Source organism: Arachis hypogaea, chromosome 11 (genome assembly GCF_003086295.3).
Source record: "Arachis hypogaea cultivar Tifrunner chromosome 11, arahy.Tifrunner.gnm2.J5K5, whole genome shotgun sequence".
Lineage (NCBI taxonomy): Eukaryota > Viridiplantae > Streptophyta > Magnoliopsida > Fabales > Fabaceae > Arachis > Arachis hypogaea.
Genome location: NC_092046.1, coordinates 12267431 through 12279775, shown reverse-complemented (window position 1 = coordinate 12279775; position 12345 = coordinate 12267431). Strand labels below are relative to the sequence as shown.

At 35.0% G+C, this 12345-nt stretch overlaps 1 protein-coding gene across 2 annotated transcripts; it reads right to left on the bottom strand.

Moving 5' to 3' along the window:
* Window positions 1–1503: 1503 nt before the first annotated feature.
* LOC112720282 (uncharacterized) lies at window positions 1504–10385 on the bottom strand. Of its 2 annotated transcripts, XM_025771167.3 has the most exons (14): window positions 9998–10280; window positions 8898–9168; window positions 8684–8796; window positions 6896–6925; window positions 6673–6800; window positions 5784–5963; window positions 4893–4956; window positions 4651–4758; window positions 3936–4089; window positions 2966–3055; window positions 2773–2828; window positions 2588–2645; window positions 2320–2399; window positions 1504–2189 (listed from the first exon to the last, which is right to left on the bottom strand). In XM_025771167.3, the coding sequence occupies exons 2-13, from the start codon at window positions 8977–8979 to the stop codon at window positions 2362–2364; spliced, it is 1101 nt and encodes a 366-aa protein (XP_025626952.1). In that variant the 5' UTR covers window positions 8980–9168; window positions 9998–10280; the 3' UTR covers window positions 1504–2189; window positions 2320–2361. The 2 variants fall into 2 exon arrangements, with proteins under 2 accessions (XP_025626952.1, XP_025626951.1); XM_025771166.3 differs by lacking the exon at window positions 2320–2399 and having other exon boundaries at window positions 9998–10385.
* Window positions 10386–12345: the final 1960 nt, after the last annotated feature.

Sequence of the window (12345 nt, the reverse complement as noted above, 5' to 3'; positions counted from 1 at the left end):
TAGTCTTATCTCTCTTCACCTTCTCCTTAAGCTCCCTTTCTTGTCGCACTTATATAGTTGATATTGCCTCCGTGATCATTGTCACTGACTCGCAAGAATCCATTGAAAATTTCTATATCCATGCATATGAAATAGCCAAAAAAAATAAAAAAATAAAAAAAGTGCAAAGAGGGGATACTAAAAGCAATGGAAATTCCAATCACAAAACTGAAAGGAAAAGATCAAGAATAACTGAAGTTTGTTAAAGGTAGCTCGAGGATACATTAGTTCCATAAAAACACACTCAAAGATAGGCGAGCCTTCATTAGTTGACTTGTGAATGAAAGAACTTCTCCTTCCTATAGGTTCCCCCCCACCATAGCCTGCTTACGGCATTGGTTATAAATACTGTTTTTTGTTGTAGTGATGATGGATGGTTACAACTTTCGCGAGGTTTGATTATTTTGGAAAATTGAAATTCTTCCTAGGAATATGGGATGCTGGGAGCAAAGCCAACTTCTGTCCTTGTGGTTTACAACGCCAAATTTGGCAAAGATAGCATAGAAAAATTGGCAAATACATCTCAATATAGAAAGTTGTGATAATCAGTTCGCATTACGTATAAGAGCAAGTCCATTTTTGCCATGCAGTGAAAGAGAAAGTTGAGGCGAGAATTTTGAAGTGATTTCCCATTAAATGATAGAATCAAATCCTCACGCTTTGACTCCAGGCACGTTTAAATTGATGCTTGATAAATTAGGACGGTTAGATTTGCACTTCCCAAGCTTGAGGGAGGAAGTACAATGATTTCGTTTTTTTTTCATTGTCCAAGTTTGTATTGTGTGTTTGTGAAAGCTCTCTTAACTTGATGGAGAATATTAGTAAGCTTGCATAGATATAGCTTGTAACTTGTAAGGTAGCATACAATGCAAGATGGAGAGTTAACTTAGTTAGGTTGAATCAGAGGTAGGTTAGTTTAACCATAATGAGTTAATTTAAGAGTATAGTTAGGTTTGAGGATAATTTATCAGTATGGTCTACGGTGTATATAATTAGCTGATAGTAATTAGGTTGTATTTGGTTAGTGGGTGTGTGTTCTTCAAATACATAGACACAGTAACACACATCTATCGTGCGACACAAATTTTGAAAGACATGATGACAAACAATTAGTTGATGGTGCTAGTGGAGGAAGAAATGCAGTGGATTAGGATTTTAGAGTAAAATTGGTATTTTTTAAAATTATTATATGTAGTGTTCAATTGTGGTCTATAATTACTAAACAAGTTATAAGAATTTGTGTATCTTTTATATCTGTCTTTATTGTTCATGTCTTTGTATCCATATCTCACACTCTAGTTAAGCCAAACGCAGCCAGTGTGTAATTGATTCTGTTACTTGTAATCATTTTTCCCTACTCAGAAAATCCTTATTCTTTCTGTTCTCTCTGTATTCTTCCTCGCACCTTTCTCTTCTACCATTTCATTTCCCTTTTCTCTGCTCTAGGCTTGATCAGGAACACAATTTCACAAGTTGACTTTGACCATTTAAATACTACAATCTCAACAATTTTGATTACACTGATTAACAAAATTGAGCATTATCATATGAGCAAAAACAATTGATCACAAAACACCTATAAAACAGAACACTGAATATTTTCCATGAAAAGTTGTATGACTAAACCTCTATATATTAAATAACTTAACACTAATCTAACCTTGCATGCTTTGAGAAACCAGAGCATTGAAAAAACTTGCCTCATCCATGCCACATAAATAATTAAATTCCCTAAAATTCACCTCTAAGATGATCCAATTAAAACACAAAAATTGCTAACTAATACTTGCATGTGTCCATCATCATCATCATGTATTATAATGGTTGTAGAATCTGATACTTTGTAGTAACATCACATGGAATTTGATCCATATGAATCACAACCCTTCATCAATTTCACATTTCGTGCTCTTGCTTTTTTTCTTGGATTTCGATTTACTCTGACACAATCTTCTCACCTTCATCATTTTCTTTAGACTTTTTGCCTTCTTTGCTATGCTTAGATCTTTTCTTCCTCTCACTATCTGTAACGTTTCCTTTGTTCTTTAAAGACTTTTTCCTTTTCAAAGATGGTGCTTCAATCCCTTCCATAACACCGATCTCATTCACAGATTGCTCCTTGCATGGTAGATCTGCCCCTTGGGGTATTTCTGCTTATATAATGAAAATTTACAAAAATAAAGAACTGCTACCCAAAACAAATAAGAAATCTTAAAATAAAGAAATTACAAGTCTTAAAAAAGTGAACTTTTTTGCATAAAAAGGCTAAAACAAACACACCTAGATTAAACAGATATTATTGGAGTGAAATTTTGAGTCTTATTAGTAAGATTGATGCCAACAGCTGCAGGCCACAGCTCCTAAATCATTGTTTCATTCCAAAGCATGTCATTTAATCAGATTAACAATGAGGTATAATATTAGAGGATTACTCAAGGCATCATAACCTATGATCATCCATGTCTTCTGTCCATTTTTTCTTCCCAAAAGAAAAAACAACAAATGTAGAACTCAAAATATAAATAAAATAAGAATGAAAGTTACTAACCTTCAACAGTGAAGCCGGAATCAAAAACCACATGCAAAAGATGTTGCTTAAGGAAAACCTACAACCAATGAAAATTAACAAAATGATCATTAAAAAAAAATATTTTCCAGTGGCATACACATACAAGCATCATGAACATTATACAGCATACAGCAGTGGACAAAGAAAGAAGGCAGAACACGCACAGAAGAAAGAAGCTGCCTAGTCTTTGTATCCCAAATTCGCAGATAGCTGTCCAATCCTATACAGAAAGAGAGGGTGGGAAAATGATATGGACATTAGCAGCAGGGCATGGCAAATTAAGTTGATAACCATTTTTGAACTATGAACCATTTAACCTCATCTACATTTATGTACAGGTTAAGAAGAGATGCTCACCACATGAAGCTACCACAGGAAGCTCAGGGTGCCTAACTATGGATCTGATGCTTCCCGAGCACTTCCCAGTAAAACATCCTAGCAATTTACCTGTAATATAAATAAGCAAATAGAGTTCATAATAATAATTGCAAGATACAGTTTAACTCAATTGCACCTGTTGATAATTGTCTAAATACCAGCAACAAAGCAATATTGATTAAATTTGGGACAAGGATTCTATAAAACAAAGGGCAAAGAGTTTTCACCCTAGTATAGAAGCAAAACTCATTTCCAATTTATAAATCAAATGGTGAAACCCCCTATTTTACTATTCTCTAAAGTGCAATCTTTAGAAGAGGATCCAAGTTCCATACAACCACTACTTGTTCTCACCGGACCTCTTTTACCCCCCCCCCCCCCTCTTTTTTTTTTACATAAATTACAGTGATATTGTGGCTCCTACAAGTATGTAAATGCTAAAATTGAGACGTCTCTCTCAATCAGTGGGCTAAAACAATGCTAGAATTGTTTACAAGAAATAAGTAGAAACTAGAAACCATCTCCTAAGCTTTATCAATAAATACATAGCATACTCAAGCTGAAGAAGACGATAATCAAAATAGCTTCATGGTTGGGTTTGAGGGGAAGAAGCAAACAAGCATAATAGTCATACTTTGGGCATAAAAAATGATAATTCTCTTTTGCTTGGTTGAAGAGGAAATTGGAGAGAAACAAAAGGAATAAGAGAAAATGGGAAGAATCTGACATTTACCCTTAGAATTGTAGAGAAAATAAGGAGGAATTGTATGGGGGCTGCAATAAACCTTTTCTCTACTTTCAGAAAATTAGAGAGACTGAGCCACATATGCAAAGAATATCGAATCTCATTGATTAACAAAGATTTTATTGCATACATGTATGCTAATTAAACAACACTGTAATCACTATAAATAAATTTCTAACAAACAGCCCATGATATGGGAAGTACCTGTTCGTATATCAAAAGAAGCCATGTCACCAGACCCATTTCCTACATAGATTGAATTTCCATCTATATCCTCTGCTAATGCTTTAATTGGTGTCTCACGGAAATCAAAAGAAAGAACAGGCCTTCTCTGTGCAGAGATGTCATAAAGGCGAATCTGTCCAGTTTATGTTAAAAGGGTAATGAAAATGAGTAATAAAGTGTAGCTGCTGGAAGCAATGCTTCCTTATGCATTGTAATAGAGGTGTGACAGCTTAATAAAGTCGACGCATTACACTTTAATCATATGGAAAACAGAAAGTTCTCATCCCGAAAAATCCTTGAGGTTATTCCAAATATTTGAAACCTTTCTCTTTTTATTTATGCAACACAATGGATGCGGAAAGAACAATGGAGCATTTTTGCGGAAACACAATACTAAAAACTCCCTGTTGATTTCATCATTATAAACAGAAACAACAAGAAGCACATTTATCGCTTGAAGGAACTTAATCACTGAACTAAAAGCATCGCAGAACAGATTATGCAATCCTAGCAAACTATTCTTACATAAACCTTGTGGAAACATGTTCTCCTCTTCAAAGTGTATGGTTTCTGACTCTTGCACAAATTATTAATCCTTGTCAAGAGTATCAGAAGGGGAAAAAATATTTTATTTCTTACTAGTTAGAGATCAAAACCAGTTTGATAAAATGAAGAATTGACTTGTTAAAATTACCTGATGGCTGTTGGTGCCAGCAACAAACTTCCGATGGTCATCTTTCCTTAGAAATGCGGCCGATGTAAACCAGGTTGGTGTGAATATTCCAAGGCTGTCCTTGGGAGGCTGCATAGGTCAAAATAATTGGTATATCAAGCATGGAGGGGGAAAAAAAAAGTAAAATGTGCCAACCATGATCTAGGGGAAAATAAATTAACAAGAAAAAAAATGAAAAACTTGGAGTTGAAGAAAAGACTTACAGATTTTGCATTCCAAATCTTACTGTAATTGTCAAGATCCCAGAGATTAACCTCAACACCTTTCCTATAGAAAAAGTAGTAATTTAATATTGCTCTGGCTAAATTTTCTCTATAACAACTATACAGTTGGTAACGGTTTTTCAAATTCACGAAAGTATGAGGCAATGTGTTAAGAGAGAGAGAGAGAGAAAGACAGAGAGGTAAATACAATCTGTCATGTAATTGACAGTGTGACCCTTTTACAATAAACTAGCCTCATGTGCTTCATTTATTTTTCTGTTTCTTTTTTTTTTATTGGGTAAAGAACTAAAGATGATTGATAAGTTAGATTACCACTAAAAAGGATTACTATTTTTTAGATTATTGGTAACATAACAATACAGACTACAGAGTTAATCTAACTGGTAATCTGTAATACCCTGTTAGGTATATAATAAAGATTACTAGTTAATATAAATTTTTTACCAATGTATCCTAAAGAAAAAGTAACAGAAATAATAAATTTTTTAAAGCTTTGAATATGCAATTGGTCATAATTTAGACTACGATTATTATCGTTTATTGATTTTAAATTAAAATTATCATGTTTTGATATTGAGTACATGTATTTCTATAGAAGAGGTTTATTTTCTATCTTGGAGGGACTTGAATAATTTGTAGTTTTTGGGAGTTGAAGGGTCTCTGTTATAACCCCTCTCTACTGTTGTAATTTAGTTTTTCCTCTTTTCAGTTCCCTTTTTTACCATGATAGGTGAACTGTCTTGTATTTCGTTCCTATGTTTTAATCAAACCTAAATAAATAAATTATTTGAACACTTTTTTAGTACCCATATGCATTCAACATAACTTACAATCTTTTATGCGAAACTGATGCAAGTCATAGATACTCACCCTCCAAATAGAGCAAACTTCTCACTTCCGTCCACCTTGCAACACTCTATGCTACCACTAGCACATACATTCCATGCTTTTGAAGAATCAAGACAAGAAGATTCTATCGATGAATCAGTAATATCAATGGACTTTACGCTTGCATTCCCTTTTGATGTGCATGTAAGTAGCGTACAAGGCCTAAGACCAATCACAAATCAGAGTATGTTCAGAAGAATTCAAATAAAAGTAAACGAGTTGACAAAACACATTGGCACACATACATACATAAATAGACATGTACGCACACAATTCTAGAGCTTAATGCAACTTGAAAATTAGAGAATGAATTGTGTGCATGAGAGATAACTAACTATTAGCTTGCAAAATCCCATCAACATCAACAGTACACCATTGCAGCAAACACTAAATTATGCAAATGTGACCATGTAAAAAAGGATGTGAGTTACAAGGAAATATACAAAATAACCACACCAGTGCAGGACAACAGGTTAGACTCATTTCAAGTGTCTGGTTTTGATTTAATAAAGAAATAACCCCTGAATATACTTTTGAAAGAAAGATGTGATACAAAACCCAAGCCTAACCTTTTATAAATTATTTGGGCTAATAGCCCACTAATAATAAGATTTATAATCTAACGACCAGCAAGCAGGATTACATGGAAGAGGGATATAAATCCACAAAGCAACCTAAATATGTGACTTAAGTCTCGTGTAGGGTCTCCTCCGTTCACAGTTTCATAAAACAAGGCCAATATGAATTAATTATTCAGTAGGGGGGAAAAAAATCAGTGTGACTATTGCCCTTATATAGAGCACAACCAAAATACAATACATGCAAGAATGAAAGACAAACTTAAACTGTCAAAAAGCAGTGATTTATATACCTTGTAGATAACTCCAGATTTGCTTTTGCAAATAAATGCAAACCAACAACATCAGACTGAAGATCCAAATCACTAGAACTTGAAATTGTTGCCTGTAGATCTCCACTTACAGGACTCAAAATCTCAATCTGTACATGTGGAGAGAGAGAGAGGGGTACATCAACATTTAAACCAAACTTGTTCTGTAGTCACCAAAAATAAAAATACCACAGCCTCTTCTTACCTGGCCATTTTTCCTAGCTACAGCTAATAACTGCAACACCAGCAACGAAAAAGAAAAAGGAGATAAGAAAACAATGAGAATCCAGCTTTTCTGCTTCACATCTTCATTGTCAAACTCAAAAGAAAATTCTACCAAACAGATAGGACAGAAACAATGATTAAGGTAGTGAATGCTATGTAGTTTAGTGCCAAAAAAACCAAAGCATCTTCATATTAAAGAGAGAATGCCAAAGTGGAGTTGTCAAACAAGATAAGATAAGATTAGACATTAGAGTGGTACTTATTAAGGAAAAATAATGGAAGCTTTCCTAATGTGGTTTAGTCATGGAAGAAGACTAGTAGAGGCTCGAACAGGAAAAGTGAACCAAAATGAAGATAGTATAAAAGGGGATCAAGGAAAACCCAAGAAGCAACCTTATTCTATATGCTTTTACTTCAAATTTGGTTTAGGGTAGAACCAGAAAAGGTGAACTGATCCATGTAGTGTAGCCAACCCAAATGGTGGAAATTAGTTATTATATTAGTGTCGGAAAATAATTACAACTAGTCAATTACGTCCGTATAAGATTCTCAAAAAGAAAAAAAATTCATAAAAATATCAAATTTATTTAATCATTACAATAAAATGATGGGCAGTGGTGGACACGCACACAAAGATAGTATGATGCAATGTGCAGTTCTTGATGAAAAATGAAGAGTAAAGCCTGACCACATCACTAATAAACTATTAATTAAGGACAAATCTCCAAGGCATAAAAACAATAGATTAAACTGAAATACACTGCCTATCTATAAGACAAGTATAGTGTGGTTTGCTTTAGACTCAAAAATGACCTATGCAGAGCCCCAAAGCTTAGTACTCAAGGAAGTTGCTATATCTGATTTTTCAAGCGATCACACAGCCCTGCTAAATTCCTACACTCATTGTTTCTTAGTTTTGTGTCATTTTATCTTCTTTTCATAACTCGAGGTAGCTTAACCTCACCCTATTGCAGTTCACACTTATATTTTTAACATTACTTCTTTTTGAAAACAAAACCCTAGTAGCATTAACAAAAAAGCGGAATACTGAAAAGCTAAATAGAAATGGAAAGATATTACATTCCAAACTATCATTAAAATAACTATGTAAACTCAAGGGATTACTTAATCATTAACTAACAAAGGGCAAAAATTATTCAAGCAAGCTGCCAAAACCTAAAACACATGTTATCCCATGGCAGGTAAGGCTAAAAAGCAGATCTCACATATCGAGAATCAAACTAAAACAGCTAACCCGTTGAACAAACACATTGAAGGAGGGGAATTACAATTTCCTTTAATTGTTTCCCACCTTTTTATCATAAGTTTGTTTCTATATTCATCTCTATGGACATGTTTATTGACTTCAACGTTGAGAAACAAAATGAAAAAAAGAAAGAAAGAAAGGTATGCTCTATGTATGAAGCACAGAGACACCAGGTCACCAACTACATGAGGTGTTTGTGTCTGACACGTGTCAGTATCCAACACTCAAAGACACTCTTAAATCTTAATGACCATACATCATACGTATTATTACAAAATTTTCAAACAAACTAAGTAGCAATGCTGAGAATGTTTGAAACAATTTTGGCCAAGTCTACATAGTAATGAATATGTTAGTGCTTGAATAACACATAAATTTCCTACTATCTACAAATTTCGGTGTTTAGGAGTATCTTTGTATCTGTGTCATCATTTGTGCACTCTACAAACAATGCTACAAGAGCAAAGACTGAGAAATATTGTATTGCAAGAAAACACATACCGGGTTGGAATGGCATTGAATCATTGAAACAGCCATGATACCTTTGGATGAATCAGGCTCACCCCACCTCTCTACTACCCTTGGAGCTCCTTGCTTATCACGAGCCTCCAACACTAATATCACCCAAAACAAAGTAAAAGCTAAGTAAATTAGTAAAACACACAAGAAAACTCAAAAAAATAAAAATAATAAATAAATAAGGAAGAAGAATCACCTTTGATGAGACCAAGTGTATCGAAGGTTAAAGCCCGAAGAGGAGGGCATCCAATGCAGTCCACGGTGGTTGTACGAGGCATTTTTTAAGCACTCTTGTTCTTTTGAATAAACTATGTTGTCAATGATGAATGGCGTTCTGGGAAGAGAGTGCCGCTGAGGACGGGAGGAGCGTCGTGCCGTCCGCTGCCACTGTCTTCCCTTTTCTGTTTCTGGAGTTAGTGTCCTCTCTTCTCTCTTTGAGACGTTTGTTGCAACTATAGTTATCAGAACTGATCCAGCAATTGACCCATTGATCGATCATATATATATATATATATATAAGAACACCAAACGCAAAATATTAACTAATTAACTAACAGTAAAGTGGAACTAAATCAACAAATTAACTAATAAGCTAAGTTTAGCTTTTTTCTTTTTCGATACCTAATAAGAGAGCTCAACTACAAGAGGAGGACTCTTAGCTGAACAATTATGCTAGTCCAAAGAAAGTTCAGAAATTGATAACACATACACCAAGGTTCCAAGAGAACACAAACTAACACAAGTAGTACTAGTTTCTGCAGCAGCATCTAGTCGTCCCTCCCCATTACACATCATACCCCAAATCTCTTCAATATAGTTCCCTTTCTTTTTTATCCAACAACCCCTCTAAGCTTGTATTTTCCATTGATGCCTCAATTTTCGCTTGCCAAATGTGATGCAGTTCACATTCTTTTTAATTACCGCCGCAGAATCAATACTAGTTACTTACCATTAACCTCAAACATATGTTCATACTCACCAACTAATATTCTTTGGCATTGTCATCTTCCTCTTATTAACCCCTTCCCGGCTCCCGCCCCTCCACTCTTTGTAATACCTTCTCTAGTTTTCACCTTTTCGCTATTCAGAATCTTCTCCACCGTTTTCTCTTCAATTCCCCACAATCAGTCCTACTCTGTTACACACAATTCTTCTCCGTTCCTTCCCCATTCACCTCATCTAATCCTAGCCTTCCACTTCAAGTTCGTTATACTAGTTTAGAAAAATGCCTAAATCAACTAATTAGCTAAATTAAGTAGGAAACAAAAAAAAAAAAAAAAGAGAGAAAGAACTCACCAGAGGTGAGCAGAGGCACAGAAGAGAAGCACAAGCAGAAACAGAAGCGGCAGAGGGAGACGCGGAATCAAATTCACGGGAAAGACAGCAGCCAGCTGCGGCGGAAACAGAAGCGGAGGCAGAAGGCGAACCAGCGGCGGCAACTGGCGAACCAGTTCTCTCTTGGTCTATTGCGAGTGGAAGGCTAGGTAGTGTGACCGTGCTTTGTGAGGCAGAGGCTGACGATGGAATTAGTAAATTAGGGTTTTTTTTCAACATTTTTTAATGAAAATTGAAAAATATCAGACCTAGTTAAAATTTTTACATATGGAGAATTTCTCGATGAAATACGAGAATTTTTTTTTTTTTGGTCACTTACGTTTTTTTGTGACTAAATACGAGAATATTTGATCATTGTTGTGAAACAACTAAATAAATAAGAAAGATGTAATAATGTAATATAATTAGATAATTTTAATAATAATATTTACAATGATGACTATCTCAATATAATAAGAATGATTAATATATCTACTAATATTATATGTTGTAGTATATGAATAGAAAAGATAATAGAACTTTGTACGTAGTAAGAGAGAGAAGATTTTGTATTTTGTATTGTGTGTAAAATGCATCTGACGATGCTTGCTATTTATACATGTAAGGTGATTCCACTTTTAACCTTCATTTATTGCTTTTTATCTTGTAAAGAGATTCATTCAGTCTTGAAAATGATATCCACCGTGGTCATCCATCTTTATCACAACACTCCCCTTGGATGACCATTTAGAATTATTGCCTCGTTAAAACCTTACTAAAGAAAAACCCAATGAGAAAAAATCTTAGTAAAGAAAAAAGAGTACAATATCCTTTAGTGATGGGGACTGCCTCATTAAAAACATTGTCAAGAAAAACCCATTGGGAAAAAAACTTGACCAAGGAAAAAAGAGTACAGCCTCCCCCTCTTGCCGACATCATTTAATGTCTCGAAATCGGCGTATCCCAATCTCATGTACCAATCTTTCAAAGGAGGATTTTGGGAGTGACTTGGTGAATAAATCTGCCAGATTGTCACTTGAACGGATCTGTTGGACATCAATAGTCCCTTGATTTTGAAGATCATGAGTGAAGAAGAATTTGGGAGAAATATGCTTTGTTCTATCACGTTTGATGTATCCACCCTTAAGTTGAGCAATGCATGCTGTATTATCTTCAAACAGGACAGTTGGAGCTATCTTATGATCAATCAGTCCACATGATGACAGAATATATTGAATCAGACTCCTCAGCCAAAAACACTCGCGACTAGCTTCATGAATCCCCAGTATTTCAGCATGATTAGAGGAGGTTGCTGCTATCGTCTGTTTCGTGGACCTCCATGATATAGCTGTACCACCATATGTGAACATGTATCCTGTTTGAGATCTCCCTTTATGTGGATCAGACAAGTATCCGGCATCTGCATAGCCAACTAGTTGTGACTTGGATCCATATGGATAAAACAATCCCATATCAACCGTTCTATGAAGATATCGAAAGATTTGCTTGATTCCGCTCCAATGTCTTCTGGTTGGAGAGGAACTATACCTTACTAGTAAGTTCACAGCAAATGATATATCGGGTCATGTATTATTAGCAAGATACATTAGCGCTCCAATGGCACTAAGATATGGTACTTCAGGACCAAGGATATCTTCATTTTTCACATCCAAAGACCTTACGATCATTGGGGTACTTAATGGATGTGACTTATCCATATAAAATCTCTTTAAGATCTTTTCTGTGTATGTTGTTTGATGAATAAAGATCCCACTTTTTATATGCTCGATCTGCAGGCCGAGACAAAACTTAGTCTTTCCAAGATCTTTCATCTCAAACTCTTCTTTTAGAGTTTTTATAATTATTGGAATCTCTTTAGGAGTCCCAATGATATTTAAATCATCAACGTACACAGCAACTATAATGAATCCAGATGCAGTTTTCTTTATGAAAACACATGGACAGATATCATCATTCTTGAATCCGTTTTTAGCCAGATACTCAGCAAGGCGATTATACCACATTCGTCCAGATTGCTTTAGAACGTATAAAGATCTTTGCAGCTTAACTGAGTATAACCCTTGCGAATATTCATTGGATGGTTTAGATATCTTTAGTCCTTCAGGGACTTTCATATAGATATCCCAATCTAATGAGCCGTATAAATAGGCTGTTACCATATCCATTAAATGCATATGCAGTTTATGATATGCAGATAAACTGACCAAATAACGCGATGTTATCGCATCCACTACAGGGGAATACGTTTCTTCATAATCTATACCAGGCCTTTGTGAAAAACCTTGTGCCACAAGTCGGGCTTTATAGCG

Coding starts and splice junctions, on each gene's coding strand:
- LOC112720282 (XM_025771166.3), bottom strand. CDS start 8,979: ATGCCTCGTACAACCACCGTGGACTGCATTGGATGCCCTCCTCTTCGG. Junction 8,797..8,897: donor TACACTTGGTCTCATCAAAG/GTGATTCTTCTT, acceptor GGGTGATATTAG/TGTTGGAGGCTCGTGATAAG. Junction 6,926..8,683: donor TTCAATGCCATTCCAACCCG/GTATGTGTTTTC, acceptor CTGGTGTTGCAG/TTATTAGCTGTAGCTAGGAA.